Raw genomic sequence first — 18,204 nt, 5'->3', positions numbered from 1 at the left:
GCACAGAACCTGGCGCACGAGGCCCAGGTGCTGCAGCAGGGTCTCACCCACCTGGGCGCTGTGCTGGCGAGCCTTGAGCCCCTGCACAAGCCCCTGGATCCTCCAGGGGGATCGGTGCTGCTCGAAGAGCTGCTGGGGGCCCTGGCTGCCTCCCAAGGAGCGTCGGGTAGCGGCAGCGAAGGGGGCGAGGGCGGCGTGGCAACAGCGACGACGCAGCAGCAATCGCCCCTGCTTCATGCGATGGCTGCCACCCACGCCTACATCGTGATGTTTGTCCACGTCTGCCGCACAGGCCAGGTGAGAGTTTGCTCTAGAGTTCCAGCTACGAAATCGTGTAGGTTGTCGTGTGCGCAGCTCTTGGTACATTGTGCAGAGCAGCTTACGAGGATAAGGCTCAAATAGGGAAGAGAACAGAGAGAATGCGGAAATTGAGCTGCCAGGGTATTTGTGATGATTACATATCTCTCTTTGAGGATTTCTTCGAATGTTTTATGACCCACTGAGAATTTGTCGCCGAGATATGCACTGCCTGCACAATGCTCTGAGAAAGCGCATTTTAACAAATTAGCCCTGCTTTCTTGTTTGATTGTCAATCTCTCATGCACTGTGCACAACTCCATCTTTTGCTCTGCTGGGAAGTGTTGTATGGTAGCCTTGTGCCCTCGCCTGTTGTGCAGAGCGAGATCCGATCCATCTCCATGAGCCACTGGGGCTCTGAGCTGGGCCTGGGCGTGCTGCGGGGTCTCTCCCGCCTCTACACCTCCCTCGTCTGGGAGAGCACCGTGTTGCTGGCCCTGTGCAACGACTCTGCTCTGCCTCCCGGATGCCCCTTCGGCCGCCACCAACTCCAAAGGCTGCAGGGCACGCTGCAGGTACGCTTTCTTCCCCTCCAGATGTCTTGCCGATTGCATGGTGCTCGAAATGCACCAGGGGGCTTGCCTCGTATAACTTCACACTTGGCAACTCTTTGAATTTTCTGTAAGGTTTGTAAATTTGGGCTCATTCTTCATTCTTACAAATGTTGCGTCAAGTTTTTCTGAAAAATTCTCATCGTGAAAAAGCGCTACTCAGCATTTGCTGACCATGCGTTTGGAAATTGGTGAAAGGAAATCAAAAGTTTTATGGAGACAAGTTTCGGAAGTAGGCAAGTTAAGATTGGCAGCAGCTAAAACAATGTATTTCTCTTCAGTCTCTGCTGTTGTTAGCTGCTGCTTGTTTGTTGTGTCTAAAAGTAAATAATTGTTAATGAAGAGCCTATGTGTACCACAAGAGGTGTGTGCTCAGGGTAAACGTTCAAAAAAGGCACGCTATCCATCCCTTTAGCCTCCCCCTCCACTCATTGTCGCGCATGTGAAGTATTTACGAACTCTGTGGGAACTGTATAAACGCAAACTCAGTATTTCTAGTCCCTAATGTGGCTTGTATGTTTCTTGTCCCTCAGAACATGCCAGATGCTGCAGCAAGCAATTCTGGAACAGCCCTGGACGACTCACCGCCGCAGAATGGTATGGAGGTGGATGTAGGAATCGCCGACAGCCCCGGAGGGGCGGCATCGTCCACCTCGGTCGATGGCAAGGCCAACAAGGCTCGCTCGCAGGCAGCAGTCAAGCAAATCAAGCCCTTGCTGACGGGGGCATCACGGCTGGGACGCGCTCTCGCCGAGCTGTTTGGTCTCCTCGTTAAGGTAGGCATGGCCACCATTGCGGGCAGAACTGCTGCAGGAGTACGGGCTCGGTGCAATCAACTACCCATTGATTTGACACCGACAAAATCGATCTATTGTGCAGTACATCGAATTAAGCAAGTGGCAGGAAAAATGCCTGCACACACTGCTGAATAATTTGACAGTAATTGCCAGATTTAACGCCCCTCCGAATTCAATTTGCAGGCGCTTTTTATGGCTTCAAAGTAGAAAACTAATGTACAAATGACATTGGAGCTCTTAGAAACGTCGCAGTTTCGCCCGAAAGGCGAAGCATCGATTGTGATAGTAAATTAGTAGACAGTTGTATAAAATTAGGATAGTAGTTTTATCGGCCCTATAAACTTGGCATCATTCGCTTACTAACTGAATTAACAAGCATGGTGTCAGTGCGTACAAGCAAGCCTGAACACTTCACACTTCATAAGCGCGTACACTTGCTGCAAAACGCTAGACGCTCGTGTAAGCAAGCACGGCAGCAGCACTTAACGAAGTGGCCTTTGTGCGGTCTATCGCTTCAACGCAAGAGGGCATGAATCGGGTGGTCTGAAAAATTGAGTGGATGCCTCAGACTTGCCCGAAGGGCTCAAAACGCCACAGGCATGTCTGAAAAAGCTCTGAAGGCCTGCTAGTACACTTATTTGGGTGTATCGATGCTTGACTGGGATATGAGATGGCAGGTGTGCGTGTATAAAGGAAACATACGTAACATGTCTCGTGACAATTGCCCCTTCTAACTTCTTGTATGCTTCACTGCGCAACACTGCTGTATTGGTGCGTAGCTGACTTTTGGGAAACGTAATTATGCAACGCACCATGAGTTCCGCACTCCGAAGCCATTGGCGTTAATTACTAAGATGGAGTCGGCGCCATTGCTAACAGCAGCCAATGAAAAACACGATACAGAACAGCAAGAAGCTTTGTAGCAAATGTCGAAGTAGCTAGGCCTAGCGTTGCCATGATGTGGCATACGGCTGCCAGTGGATCTGCATGCGAGAGCGCTGGCTCGAGGTGGCAAGATAATAAAAATGGCAGTAATGGTGGCTTCGATGAAGCCGTTGAACAACCTCATTGACGTGTGCTGTAAGATAAAAATACCAGAAAAGAAAAATTGTGCCTCATAAAACGTACATGGTCCATATAGCCGAATCAAAATGAAGTGATACTTGCTTTGGCGGCACAAGTTCTGGCTGGAAAGAGGTCAAATACAAACATAATGCTCAGTGATTAAAGTTCCCAATCAGTGGTAATCGCAGTAAAACTCTCCAAGGTCACATCTGTGCAGACGTGGTTTCGACACTGTGTATCACTGTTTTGACACTCACACTCGTGCTCTTTCCCATGTGCTTGCTTGCCAGCTGTGTGTGGGCTCCCCGATGCGCCAGCGACGTGGTCAGCAGGTGCCGCCATCCCCCACGGCGCCGTCCCCTTCTGCACGAGCGGTGGCTTCGGCGCTGACCCGACTGCTGGCCAACGGTCTGTCTTGGGAGCCACCGCTGACCTCTCCAATGCCAAAGTTTAGGTACACGAATGAACTTGTTCATGGCCTAGTTGGCATTCTCTTAAGGGCATAAAATTGCTTGTAGAATGATGAAATACGGGGAGAGAACAAAATTGACACGTGTTGTCGTCATTTTCTTCCTTTCCTTGGTGTTTATTTTTAGTCAGTAAGGTCCTTTGTGTATTTGTTACAGAAATCTTAGAGTCAAGTCGTGCGTGACGAAGACCTGTTGCGCTAGCTCAGTGATCTCGCGCAATGCCGAGCGCGAGATCATGGGTTTAATATTGGCCGCAGTGCCGCATCCCACTGGGCGTGGAACGCAGAAATGCTCATCTGTTGTGCATTGGGCGCACGACAATGAACTCCATGTGGCCAGAATTCATTCAGAGCCCTTCTTACAGCTTCCCTCATGGCACACTTTGCTGTTTTGGGACGTTCAACTACATAATTTAATTTGTGTCTCTATGAAATATTTTCTCTATGAAATATATGGCAGTGCCACGAAGGCATCCACATTATTGAGCATGTCCGAAAAATCGATCGACTGAGTAAAACCTTGTTCATTCAGATTTCACGGGACCAAAAAACATTATCGAATTAACCAACTGTCGCATTATTGAGGGTATCCAGAAAACAAGCAAATGCTTACTACGTCAACACCCTTTTATTTAGTGAATGAATGAGCAAATTGTATTTCTATTTTGCACAAGAGCAGTGTCGAAGCTGCAATTGTCATGTTGTGACTCATTGGCTCTCGTAGCGGCGATCAAGGCCCTGCGACTTCCTTTGCAGCACGGTCGCTGCAGGCACCTTCGTCTGCGACAAGCGTTGCTCTATTGCAGGCTCATCCCAATTATTTTCTCGCCAGTGAGCTGTTCGCCGACAGATCATCTGTCCATTGCAATGTAGCCGGTGATCTTCATCCTTGACAGCTTTGCACCAAGTCAAAACTACTGTTGTCCGCAGCCACTGCGGAAGAAACCGCGGCCGGTATCAACATGATTATGAACAGAAACGTTGCGGTGCTGAAGGCATGCGATACGCATGCAGAGCCAAAACAAAACTACTGTTCTCTGCAACAACTGCGTATGAAACTGCGGTCTCTATCAATGCGGTTATGGATGGCGACTACGCAGTTTCTTTAGGCAGGTGACCGACACGCGTAGCGAGTCAGAACAGAACTACTGTTTTCCGCAACCGCTGTGGAAGAAACCACGGCCGCTATCGACACGATCGTGGATAGCGATTAGGCAATTATGAACGCACGCAGCCAATGCGGTGTTATGCGCTGTGGTAAGCACTAGAATAAAGGAAATAAAGGCACAAATAGGCATGAAGCGTTCTGGTGCTACTGTCACTAACGTACGATTTCGGCTGACTATGGCCATGTGGACTCGACTGCTTTGTTTCGATTGGATACTAGCGCCGTCTTTGCTCTTTTGCGTCGCAGATTTGCAGTGCTCCTCGCTTCTCAAGTTCAGAAAGTTGTCAGAATTTACCGATGTGTGGCCAAATACGTCCGAATTAATGAGTTTGATTGCTTTTAATAATGCACATGCCTGCCGGGACCAGAAGACGAGTCCAAGTTATCCGATTTTCCAAATTAACGAAGGTTTAATTAACAAGGTTTTACTGTACCACTCCTACTGCGACTCAATGTAGGGCCTGCAGTATAAAAAATAAACCTGCACACGGCACCTGCGGACAAGTCGGTAGCACTGTGCATTGTGTCCCTGCCATCGGCCAAGGTAAAGTTTAGTGTGCTGACCTGTTATAGAATTATATTTCTGCAATCTGGAACTGAACCGGAATGAATTAGGAGTTTGTTAAAGCCGAATCAAACGGTATATTTTAAATTTGACATGCTCATTGTGACATGTATAACCCACACCATACATTCAGCTGTAGATGTCGAGGCATGGCTAATGTGCAGATTTTGCCTAGACACATGGCTTCACAGCAGTGACAGAACATGTCGCACTCCCATAAAGCCACACTTTGGGAACTTGTCACCCGTGTATTAGTTCAGTGCATGTGTACATGTGCTGCCTAACACATGCTGCACCTAAGCTCTCCATTCAGTGAGCTGCCTTTAATTCACTCCATTTAAATTGAACGAATTCTCAGGCCCCATGAGTTAGTATTGAAATTTTTGACTGTACATTGTTGCTAGGGTTACGTCCACAGGGAAGTCTGAATGATCGTACAAGTCTGAAAAATCGAGACATTGCTGCCAGAATATATAATTTGAGGCACGTGCAGGCAAAAATTTCTTTCACTATTAGCGATACTGTGTCAGATCTTGCATTTTTTATTTCGTTACAGCAGGAGAGGGCTGCATTGAATTCAAGCACGCTCAACCAAATTTTGTAGCTCCCTTTAAGGGTTTATTGTACTCAACATTTCTGTTGTTTTCACGACTTGTTTTCTCAAGACTTTCCCTTGGCATAGCATAAGTTGGTTTCAAAATTTAGTTAGCCTCCAGTAATGCTTTTGTGCAATTTGGTTTGCTGCTATCATGGACTGAAATGCATTTTTGTATGGCCACAGGTTACAGGAACCCGGGAGCCTTGACGCATTGCTGTAAGATACGCCAACCTCCCCTTTTTTTTTTTTCAAGATCGTGACTAGGCGCTAGTCTTAACAAGCCAGGCTGTTGTGTTGAGCATCATCTTGTGTGTGTGTTTTCTTGTGTGTTTCTGGTTAATAACTATGCAGTGCAACTTGGCATCCATGTTCTTGTTGTGGCTCGTTGTCTGCTATACAGAATACAAAACTACATGTAACTTCTAGGGAATAGTGGGCTACTGGTTCTGGCTCGACGTGAGCCGCTGAACAGTTCAAATAATTAGGAATTAATTTGTTTGCCATGAAATAAGTTACGTTATTTCACAAGTAGCCAAAAAAGTCAACATGTTGTTTCACGCACATACAGGCTTTAGAACTTAGTGACTTGGCTTGGCCTATCTCATGCTTTGGGCATGGCCTGTGACTACTGGGTGAACTAGGCTTTGCCGACTTTGATTTCGAAAAGGGGCCGACAGCACGATAAATGACCATGCCGGCGACGTATCAGAACGAAACTGTCACTCTTTCTGCTCGACTCTGTGACCAAGTCAGCATTTGTTCATGCAGGCGGGAATACAAATTATTGAATGGCGCACTGTAAGATTTCTGAGAGAGAGAAAGAAATGAAAGAAAGAAAAGGTGGGGAACTTATTCAGAAGAAATACCTGGTTTCCTACCCTACGTGTGGGAGAGGGGGTTGTAGAAAAAGAAGGAAATACAATAGGGGTGTGTGAGTACTCGAATATTTGATTTTGAATAAAATAGTGAACGGACGAATAACTTGATTTGCAAATCAAATATCTGCTATTTGAATATTTGGAGTATTCAGTAAAAGATCCAGCTAAGGTGGATACCTTGATGCTCGCAGTGTTCCCACAGCAAGCAAAATCTATCGATAGAAATTTGGCTTGTAATGGTTGGCAGCTTGTCATCCGCGGCAGCTGGGTCTCGCAATTTGAGAACCTACGGCAGGCAGCAAATGATGCTGAACCCGAATGTGAAAAGCAGTTTAGTAGAGTAGTTTGCTGGGCACTTCTTTTTCTCGCGTACGTACTTGCTGGAAACCGTTATACGTTCACCGAATGTGAGAAATGTGGGCGTCTCGCACATGCCCTTAGGACAAAGGAACGACAACACAGTAGTGCAAACCATCACAAAGGCATTATTGCACCTTTCAGACACTAATGACTGCGAACCAAATTAGTATCCTCAGGACATGCTGATCAACGCGTAACAAATTGAGGAAATCCGACCCACCGGGACTGGATAGTGAGCAAATATGTTTGGCCGCATGCTAGACACCAACGCTTCATTGTTCGCGTCTACGGTCACTCATTTGAGTGATCCTGTATGTCCATCCCGGTGTCCTAGCTGCTCCCATGCCTTTCTCTGGACAGTCCCATGAAGTGGGTCAGCACACACGTGGAAAGTCTGTGCCTTTTGCTGACCCCAAGCCTAGGACGAAGAGCCTGCTCCCTGTTGCGCTCGACTATCCCAGCCATTAGGTGACGTTAGCAGCACCACACTCGTGCCATCTTTTGTATTGTGCTGCAACCACACTGACTGTTGGTGGGGCTTAGCTATGGGGAGAAGCCGGATTACAGGAGACGAGAGAGCCATGCAGGGAAAACATCAGGGCACGCATGAGAGTCTAGCAACCCCACAAAAGGCACCTGCTCTTTACTATCAGTGCCGAACCACGGTCGACCCGTGCATTGTGATGACTACACGGAGTGGAGCTGGGTCATGTGTTCAGACTATGTGTCAGGCGTATGCACACTTACTGGTCAAGTTCGAATTATTCGGCGAATGTCAATCTTAGGACTGAAATAACTAAAGTTTACGACCATAGAGATGAATGAGCACTGACTGGAACCTTTGGTCGGGATAAATTTAAGCAAAAAATGAAATAACCGGAGTACTGTATTTGCGCACCCCTAAAGTGCAATGTACCGTGTACAGAGACAAATGGTCACGACTGCGCTGGGTTGTATCAACAACAAACCATTGTCAGAACAAATCATCTTAGAATACTGGCCTCACAAGCTGTGCGACAGAGGGCTACAAATGCATTGTTACGACCACAAGCCTGTGGGAGCAACTTTAGCACTGACAATTGTCAACTGTTATCCTGTGCTGTGAACAACAGTGATTTGTGTGCAAGATGCCTCTTGTGCATTAAGTTCATAGGGCCAGTAGCCTTGCCACAAGGCTGTTCGAATTATCGAGCATGTCCAAATGATCACCGTTTCAATTATGGTCGGCGACTTGTATAACAGTTGGCATTCCTCACAATCGACCATAATTCAGCACTACACCGCTTTTGTTGTTTTGTAACTCCTTTCCTTGTATATTTCTCTTGTATATTTATTTCATGTTTACTGATCTAACCACGATCCCTTGTTATTGTGTTTTGTTGCCTTACTCATGCATGTACAGATGAAGCATTCATTTTACTTGTTTCCCCAATTAACTTTCCAGTTGATAATCAGCACTTGTTTTGTCTGCTCCTTCCTTTGCCTTTGTTTTCAGTGCACTGTTGTTATTACTCATTAATTATCGCCATCACTAGACTATAGCCAACTCTGGTGCACATGCAGATGAGTGTGACCTCTCATTAAGTTCCGCTCAAAATTTTGGCATTTCGAGGTGTGGGGGCTTTGGGCACTATGCGTAAATGTAGGACTTGTGTCTGCTGCAGTGAACGATTATTACTGTTGCCTTCAAAATAAGGTTTGAAAAGATTAGTCCTTCAGCGCTAAGTGGAGCGCTTACTTCAGAGGAACACGGATGGAGTGGTGGTTTGTCCATGCGCAGGCTGACCTTCTACATCTGCTCTGTCGGCTTCACATCGCCGATGCTGTTTGACGAACGCAAGTACCCATACCATCTGATGCTACAGCGGTTTCTCTCTTCTGGAGGACAGGATGCCTTCTTCGAGTGAGTTCTGCATTCTTTCTTGTCCACAGATCTTATTTCTGGCACCAAACATTATCACCTAGTGTAGCAGAGAGAAAAGCATAAATTCTGAAGCTCCTGACTGAAGGGGTAGCATTGTTTTTAGTCGGGAGTAGGGAGTCTGCTAGTATTGAAAGCTTTGAAAATCATTGCAAGCATCATACACAACGCATACATAAACAGGGACCAAAAGAATGACGAAGACAAGTCTATGTATGTATGTATGTCTATGTATGTAGTCTATGTATGCGCTTGTAAGTGATGTTTGAAATGGAATACCAACTAGCCCGTACCCAAACCTTGCTTTGAAAATCAATCAAATAGTCCTTGCTGTTTGGTTCGTATTCGATTAGAGGATTCGATATTTGAAGTTGTCGAATATTATAAAGAACAGCTGTCACAGTCTACAGAGAGGACTGATCCACATGGAGGCTCGTTGGATTATTGCAGTACAAGAGAAACGCAGTTGTGCAGTCGATCCAGCCCTCCAATAAACAGATGGAGGAGGTCACCTATGCAAATTGGTTATCAGCTGTTGAGTAAGCAGGCCTCGCTTTGGCAGCCTATGAATTTGCATTCTTTATTTAGACAAGGCAATTCATTATGTGGCCATTCTCACCATATTTGGTTTCCTTCAAAACAATGTGCAGTGCTGTAGCATTTCCCTTAGCTCCTTATACGAGCAGCATCTGGGCGTTCCATTTCATCCCCCCCCCCCCTCCCATTACTGTCATTGTCACCGTGCACCAAATCTACATTCACCCACCAGTAACTCGGAATTGAGGGGTTGGACTAAACGCCTAAATAATCGGGAGTCTGAAATGTTGGATTCGTCAGGAAACAAGCGACTTTACTCCACGAGTGGCTGTAAAGGGTGCTGTATTCTCAGACAATCAATTTCAAAGGCGCAGTTAAGTCGCATCAACTAGAAGAGGTAAAAACGGGAATAAATTCTGAGATAAGTGAAATAGTGGATGCAGTGCAATCTCGTTACTGCCACATTCACAATCTTTTCAGGTTAACGAACTCTTCAGAAATCCCCAGCTGACTTCTTACTTTATTTATTTATCAATACGGCAATCCCCACAGAGGATTTTAGCAGGGTGGGATACAATACATATGTAAAGAACACTATAGCATAGGCAACAAACTCAATACAAATCGGTTCAACAGAGCTTGAACACAGCAGTGGCGCAGCAAGACAAATTTTCACTCAATACTTGAAACGAATGCCGCAAGTGCTAATCTTAAAGCTCGGTCATTGGTTATGATTCCGTTCAGCTATTGTTCTTGGAAGGAATACTTAAAACAATTATTAAGTGTGCTAGATGGGGTTATTATTCGACTGTCTTTGTCTAGTGGCATAACCATATGAAAAATTATTCCCGTAAGGTCTGTCTTACAGTGACCGTTTGTAAGTGTTGGTTGATATATACAGGGCGCTGCCTGTGGCAGATATAACAATTCTAGTTCACAAACTGGTCTACTCATAGTGGCGGACAATACTTGAAAAAAAAAAAAAATGAGATGTAAGAACAACTAATAAAAAAGCACTAATGAAGTTTTTAACTAATTACATTATGGCCCATATTGCAACTTAAAAATTCTAGCCGCGGAGTTAGCAAGGCAGATCCACTTCGGACGAATTTTCAAGATGACACCAGTTTCAAGATAAAAATTCTCGAATTTTGTGGAAAACGCATTGGCGTTCCAGTTAATTTGTTAACAAAATGTTGTTTCATGCAGTGAAGCACACAAGTAACTGGAACGCCAATGCATTTCTCTGCAATGTTCGGGAATTTATATCTAGAAACTGGTGTCGTCCTGAGAATTCGTTCCAAGTGGATCCGCCTTGCGAAGTCCACTGCTGGAATTTGTAAATTGCAATATGGGTCATAAGACAATTAGCTGAACAGTTACTTAGAGAATTCTTGTTCATTAGTCAATAATTTTTTTGTGCAAGAAGTGTCCGCCGCTTCAAGTGGACCGGCTCATAAACTAACTTTGTGATATCTGCCACAGGCAAACTTAAAAAAATTTTGAAAGTGTTCACCGAAACACCCTGTACTAACTCTTGGTTAGGCATAAATTTACACGTTTCGTTCTGTGAGCAGAGTGCGTATTAGTGGGAATTTACTGTGCTTCCCTTTAGTGTCCCTTTGAGGCCAGCACTTCTCTCCTCCCTCCAGGACATTCCGTTGGGCACTGACGTGCGGCGGCAAGGTGCCCCTGAACGAAGGGCTGGAAAGCCCCGACCTGCCAGAAGGCACAGGCGAGTTCCTCGATGCCTGGCTCATGCTGCTCGAGAAGATGGTGAACCCGCGCATGGTGCTGGAGTCGCCCCACACCCTGCCTGCCCGGTCGGCGACTTCCGGGGCGGTGCCGGCATTCAGCCCCGTCCTCTACCTGATCCACACGCACAAGCGGGCCTTCGACGCCATCATGCAGCTCTGGGACCGCAAGCCCCTGAAGGTGTACGGCGACCGCATGTCCGAGTCCATGCTGGCCATCCTCTGCCACCTGCTGCGTGGGGAAGGTCTCATCCGGGTGAGTTATGGGCATCATTGTCCTCCTGTAGAAGTGGGCAGCATCTCCTGTGCCTTCGTGTGGGGAAATTTCCATGAAGGAAGTGGATAGTGTAGACCCCATCACACAATAAAGTTAAAGCCCTTAGCAACCTTCCGTCTAAAATCTTGTGCAATCCTATTAAGAGAATGCCAGTTTTGAAACGACTCTTGTGAATGTTTTTCCGACCAAACAATATATAAACAGAAAAAGAAAAGTAAATTGAAGCATAGCTTAGCTGTAGGAGTTCTGTAAGCGAGGGATTTGGGCTCTTGTGTTGTGTGAATGTTGTATTAAAGATCCCAGTACTGTGATCACTTCTAAGCCTTGTGTAGGGGCTAGTTGGTGCACCAGTATCATCTCGGTCTCCACTGCTGCAATAGCAACACACCAAGCTCTTGACGATTGCAAGTCCATGTGCGAGTCCATTTCGGTTAGCCTGTTCGAGAAAGTACAACAGGAGCACTGATGTAGAACCTTATGGTACATTTGACTGGTGCCTACCATGCTCCAAGTTGGCGTGCACCAATGCGCGGAGCCTTCTAGACATTGGAGCCAGGAAAAAAAAAAAAAAAAAACGCCCCAGTCAGATGTTCAGCTGCTTTGAGAGCAATTGCAGTAGCCCTGTGAGAGTGTCTTTAAGCACTTTGAGCTAAAGCGCGGTGCTCCAAAGGAACCAGATGAATGCGGTTTGAGCGCGTGATTTCGACCAGCCAGATATAAACAAACCGCACCCCAAGTGGGCTGTAGTGTGCTTGAAAGCAACCATTTCAATGTGCTGTTATTTCGTTGATCAAACAGTTTACGCTGGCAAGAGGCTAAGCGTTGAGGCACTCTTGGTCAGAACGTATGGCATGTTGTGCTGACATGTATGTCTCCTTTCCCTCTGCAGGAGAAACTTGCCAAGGAAAAGGAAGCAGTGTCGGCAGTGGGTGGTTCGGGAACCGCGGCCACCTCTGCGGTGTCGGAAGGTGCACTGCTGCATGGTAGTGTCCGGTCCTCTAGAGGGGCCCTGGGAGCACCCTCGCATGAGGACATCAACCAGGACCACCTGCAGCAGGTGAGTTATCAGCAGCACTTGTTGAAAACAAGATGTTTGGGCAGCATGCTTTTTTATGCTTTTGCCGGGGATGCGTCGCATTTGCCAAGTTCAAGCTCATTGTGGTGTATAATATCAGTAGGGGTCATCCAGTGTTCGAAGTAAGTGCTTAATATGTATGGCTGCTTGCCTTTATTCTTCGATGCACAGAAATCACTGTATTGGGGAGTACGATGTGTGATGTCACCAATGAAATTGAATTTGAAGGTCTGGAATAAGTAAGATTCTGACGAGAATTCTTGTTGAACTGTAGAAGATGATCAACAAAGGATGTCTGAAACCGTTTCCACAGCGTACTTGTCTTCATCAGGGCAGTAACTAGACAAGTCCCATTGTCGAAGCGTTGGCTCCAGAGGCCTTGTTTTTCTGTGAACTCCCATCAGGTTTGGCTCAGCTACGTGTGGCCTTCGAGATTGCCACTGGGATCTTGTTAAAGTTCACCTAGTGGTCTTAACTGCCCATTTCAGCTGCTGCTGTTGTGCTGATTGGCGAGGCTAGGTCACGAGTAAGGAGGAAACAAGTGCCATCTGTAGTGGCCGAAATGGACTTTCCACTAGGTGCTCTTACAGCATCGGTCAAGTGCATTTCATGTGAACCAGGTCGCAGAAAGCTGCCCTAGTTTGCCCATTGGTGCGGAGTCATGTCCAACGTGTGTAGTCCACCAGGCACATTGGTGCTCGTCATCGCCTTTGTTTTAGTTTTGTTTAGTGACACTGCCACGTAACGGGGAGCTCGCAGTGCCATTGCTCGTGCTACATCTTTTAAAAGCACTCGCCAGACCAGTAGTTAAGGGGGGACGCGGGGATCAGATCGCGAAAATCCCAAAAAAGATTGATTTTTGGTAACGACGCGTTTCGGTATCTGCAATGCCTAATCTACATTGTATCAAAATGGTTTGACTGAAAACGCGCTAAAAGTGGCCGAAAATAATTAATTTATCGGTGCGTAGGGCGAGAAAACGGCTTAAAATCGCGTAAAATCATCGCAGTTCGCGGAGCCCTAACTCGTCTTTCCCGCCACCGAACGCCGCCATCTTGGTATCGTTCGAAAGCTCGAAGTTTCGCCATTCCGTTTCTGAATTCTTCGGTCGTCGCCATCTTGTAACAAACACACAAACACAAAAGAAGCGCAGGTCTGCTAGAGGCGGTCACACGGGCCCTGCGATGAAAGCGGGCCTCCGATTGGTTGCCGTACTGAAAGGCGTCTCGCCATTGGTTGCTGCTGCAGCAGCGGGGAAGCTGGCAACCATGGCTGACCGCAGTTGTCTTCTATGAAAACCACGCCGGCGTCTTTCTTCGTTTGACACTCGCAGAATTCGGATTTATGAAAGCTCCCAGGTCAGCGATGGATCGTCGCTTGTTCGAAAAGAACTTTTAAATGAAGCATGCCTTCGGAAAACGGAAGCGCAGGCCTCCTACGGCGAGAGAAAGACGGCGGCCAGCGGGGGAAGCGGAGAACCCGACTGAACACGCAGATAACGTGCCGCGTTATCTTGCACCATGCGATTCCAGCAGCGAAGCCGACAATCGCACTGTGAGATCGACATTGATAACCAAGCCACCGGAAGACGTGCCAACGGAGGCTCTCGCACCTGTGCGTATGGCCGCGCGAGTCGGCAAGCGAGCCTGCGTTGTTGGAGGCGACGCGGGTCGAAGGTCTCCATCGCCGGCAGAGATGGTGTGCGTTTCCGATGCATCGTGCGACAGGGACACGCAGCCTGCGAGTGAGCCCCAACCGTCTATGAGCTACATACTGTATGGTGACTCAAGGCTCACCAGACGAATCGCCACACGATTCAGACGCGCCTCGAGCCGCGTTTTGTGTCAGCGGTGACTGCAGAAGCGCAGGCATGCAGCATTCGCGACTCCCTTCACGCAGTGTCCGCAACTGAGCGGAAGCAGCAATGACAAGAACAAATTTCGGCCCCTTGTGACTGTGAGTTCATTATTATGCCTGTTTCCGCGATGAACTCTTTGATCGCCAAAACTCTGTGCCCAAGATGCCAACAGCGTTCTGTGGGTGTAAACTGCGACACCAGGCTCGGTCTGGCAATGAAAATGGTGGTCATGCACTACTCCAGACGGCGCAAGAAAAGGATAAATAACGCCTGAAGAAGGCATCCAAAGCCCACCAAACAATGAGGCAAAGGTGTAAAAGATGCCTGACAGCAATGATTCAAAATATTACAGCCCTGGTGCTTCTTAATAAATTTGCAGTGCTTTTAAAACTTTGCAGCCAGTTTTCTCAATTGCATTTTTTTTGTCAATCACCTCGCTCGTGGAAAGCGAAGCACAACAATGGCTGGACCGATTTTGGCCCAGTTTGTTTTGCTGTGATCCACAAGCTGTGCTTTACTTAAAGACAGTCTTGAAATGTTTCTTTATCTTTCCATTATTTAATTATTTCACAATTACTACATGGCTCCATGCAGTGAAGCACAGTCATGTGCATGTTATGTTGAGCAAAAAATTATTAGCGCACTAAAAAAAAAAATCGAACACTGTCTTGATGTAGATTAGACATCTGGGCAAACATGCAAAGTATTCTCAGCTCCCTATCATGTTTCGTTATTGTGCCAGGCTTTCCACAAGCAAGGAACTTATAAATTCCTATAAAACAAAAACTAATTAAGATATCCTAATGAAATTTTAGATTTGTCTCTTTATTGCAATGTGCAGTGTGTGTGCCAAATTTCAGCCCTTTCTGTCAAGAAACAAAAAAGTTAATTCTGATCCCCGCCTCCCCCCTTAAGCAGTTTGTGTTGTCCCGACAAACAACTCTTTGCAGCTGATGGACATGGGCTTCTGCCGAGAGCTGGCCACGGAGGCCCTCGCGCACTCTGCTTCTCTGGAGCAGGCCACTGACTACCTGCTCAGCCATCCGGCGCCCTTGGCACCAAGTGCATCCGGAGTCATCCCAGGTGCCGCTGGATCACCTTCGGGTGCCTCTGGACAGCCACTGGCGGTGAGTGGCACGACTGTCAGGACTTTGAAATTTTTCTGTGAAGTGCCCCATTCTTTAGGGATCATTAACACTTGCCGTAGTAACAGGAAATTCCAATGCCTTGTACAACTTAATCTTGGATTCTGCTAAGGAGTTAGGGCACTGATATACTGGTCGCAGATATCACCTCTTAGGGCAAGCACTCTCTTCCCCTGTGTGAGCCTACTCTCAACCCCTTATCCCTTTCTCAACAGCACGTCAAAGTGCCATCCTTTCTGAACAAAACTTAGTCACGATTTTGTCTCCAGATCCGAGATCAGGCCGGTTTAAAAAATGAGCAGTTTTTCAAGAAGTCGGCAGGCTTCCTGATGCTTGACAAATCCAACTACCTTAGGAAAGACTGGCGGGCAATTTTAATTCTTTAAAACGTATTTTATCTTTGTTGCAGGACTTGCCTGGTTCTGACTTGGAGATGTCGGAGGAAGACCAAATGATGCGGGCCATTGCCATGTCCTTGGGTGAAAACGTCACGGCAGGACAGGTTAGGAGCAACTTCCTAACATTCACGTTCATTCGCATCAGCAGTATCACACAAGTGCCCTTCCCGTTTCAGCTTATAATTCTTGGCAGTTGTGAAAATTTTACTGCTCCTGGTAAAGGTTGTGCCATGGAATCTCGTTAATTTGAACTCAAAGTGGACTGGAAGCTTATTCGAATAAAAACATAGTTCGAGCTAAGGACAGACCCGTGAAATATAGTGCCCGATCAATGCGAATTTCGCCTTTAAGGGGGGCTTCACAGGAGTGCAGTGTGCACTACGATCGACAACTCGGACCATGATGAGCTGCGTCCGAAAACAGTAGCGTAGCAGCTCAAGGTTATCGGCATTGCCAAGAAGTTGGGGGAGCGACACTCATGGCACCACATGAATGAGTTGTACATCCATGAATTGATACTGTTTTTACAAGGATCTTAGCGTCTTTGTATGCAGTTAATTCTGTGGGCTTTGTGTGCGAGTTTTTTATTTTTGCAGTGATGTGTAATTGGGGGTTATTTTTATACACAAGAAAATATAGCATCTATTCTCCATCAGCATGCGACACGTGCCGAAAGCAGCATTCCCCTCAGATTTTTTTGCTTTCATTTTCTTTTTCCTTTTCATCCTGCTTTTTTTGGAGGGAGCATGCCGCTCTGCTTGCTTGGATTCGGTCTCTGCTTCTTGCACATCATTCCTTGCCATTTTTCGGCAGCATCATTATGGTGGCTAACAAAGCATCGACCCTTCGCCTTTGGCTCTGCTTTGTCTGAAAGCGGTTTATGGGAGTGAGAAATGTTGTTCAACACAACTGTTGCACGATTTTCGGAGTTTAAATTCGCAAGCATCTTTCCCTATTCAAATACATGGAAATTTGCCTGGACCAACAGAGCAGTGTGAATTATCTGTCAAATCAATTTGAGTGTTGGGGATTTCACTGCAGTAAACAAAGACTGCCGTTAGTTCTGGATTGACTACAAGCGTGCTGGTTTGTGAAATTTGTCATCTTGTTAGTGCCCCTCAAAGCTCAAGTTTCGTGCTGCCCTTTCTTTCTTTCTTGATACAGGCTAAAGAAAGTGACAAAGTGATGCGCGACGAAGAGGAGGACGATGAAAAGGTCCAGCCAGAAGAGGAACCGGCTGAGCCACATGTGATGGACCGCTTCACGGAAAACATGCTGCCGGGCTGCCTGCGCTTGCTGGACGCCCTACCCGAGACGGTCTACCGTGTCTGCGACCTGCTGGGTGCTGTGGTGGCGCGCAACGGAGTCGTGTGGCGCGACCAGATGCTTGCCAGCCTACTCCAGGAGGTGCGTGCAGAGTGACGAGCTTCAGCAGGCCTGGTTATCGGGGCCATGTTGAGGTTTCCTTATGTAATTGTAGCACCACCGGTTGGCAAAAACCTTTGTCATGTCACGTCACTCGGAGCACGTGACAGTAGGCTGTATTCTGGGCGCACATGGCAGGTGGCACGGTTTGTCAGCCAGCCAAGTCAAGTTGAGTCACTTGTGTTTCACGAGATAGTGATAACTCGGTCCAGAACACATGCTCATCACCACTGGTCGGTTGCGTTTGCTGTCTCGAGGCAAAAAACAAGCACATTGGTGCTGGTATATGATGACTCATTCAGTTTCTCGGGAGACGCGCATCCTGGCTAATGAAGCAGAAGACTTCTTGTACGCAGCAGACAATGGAAATGAGGCATTTTGACAGAATTATTTTACTGAGGAGTAAAACTGTTCTGCTTTATCACGAATGTTAAGTTCGTTGCTTGTATTTCAGTTCCTTAGGCAGAACGTGAAGATTATGTGATGCTACAAAAGCAAACCTGGGCCATTGGCGACACACTGTAGACGTCATGCCTCAAAGAAAATGGCGGAATGTCAAGAATATTGCCCTGTGTCATTGGGCAGAAAGCAACATGCACCAGGCACCTGAGGTGCACGTGTAGTGTTCAATGCAGGTGGCGCACTGGCATCATTATTTCCAGCCACGCACTTATACTGCTCGTGAGCCAAATCCTTCAGTCTCTCATTGAGAGCAGGTTCAGTTTGTTTCGCATATGGTAGTGCCCCGTCGCCTCTCTCGTCTGTTGCTAATTTGTGTCAGTTGGTTGCTGGTTGGTTTGCTGCTGCAGTTTGACTACAAAAGGCTGAAAACTAGGCTCTTTGACATGCATGATTCTGGCAAACAAAAGCTGTCCACTTCTCGAAATGAAGCACTTAGCAGTGCATTCAACCACTTTGCAGTGAGTCAGATCCGCTGTTACTGGGACTAGCCATGTGTAATGCTCGCAAAATGTTTTCAGTGAACGTCGACTGTTTCACCATTTTG

General features: G+C 46.9%; 1 protein-coding gene across 11 annotated transcripts in view; it reads left to right on the top strand.

The window, feature by feature from the left end:
- HUWE1 (HECT, UBA and WWE domain containing E3 ubiquitin protein ligase 1) overlaps positions 1–18,204 on the top strand; it is a 182,475-nt gene that overhangs the window by 71,648 nt on the left and 92,623 nt on the right. For 9 of the 11 annotated variants that reach the window (XM_070540895.1, XM_070540900.1, XM_070540897.1 and 6 more), the window contains 11 exons: positions 7–297; positions 678–872; positions 1,442–1,684; positions 3,061–3,224; positions 5,754–5,786; positions 8,589–8,711; positions 10,919–11,276; positions 12,187–12,354; positions 15,181–15,357; positions 15,785–15,877; positions 16,938–17,180. In XM_070540895.1, the coding sequence (XP_070396996.1) occupies positions 7–297; positions 678–872; positions 1,442–1,684; positions 3,061–3,224; positions 5,754–5,786; positions 8,589–8,711; positions 10,919–11,276; positions 12,187–12,354; positions 15,181–15,357; positions 15,785–15,877; positions 16,938–17,180 (2,088 nt within the window). The remainder of the gene's footprint in view (positions 1–6; positions 298–677; positions 873–1,441; positions 1,685–3,060; positions 3,225–5,753; positions 5,787–8,588; positions 8,712–10,918; positions 11,277–12,186; positions 12,355–15,180; positions 15,358–15,784; positions 15,878–16,937; positions 17,181–18,204) is intronic. The other 2 variants (XM_070540904.1, XM_070540901.1) reach the window with 1 other exon arrangement.

Source organism: Dermacentor albipictus, chromosome 6 (assembly GCF_038994185.2).
Source record: "Dermacentor albipictus isolate Rhodes 1998 colony chromosome 6, USDA_Dalb.pri_finalv2, whole genome shotgun sequence".
In the NCBI taxonomy this organism is placed as follows: domain Eukaryota; kingdom Metazoa; phylum Arthropoda; class Arachnida; order Ixodida; family Ixodidae; genus Dermacentor; species Dermacentor albipictus.
Note: the sequence above shows the minus strand (reverse complement) of the source record. Positions and strands in the feature narration are given on the sequence as shown.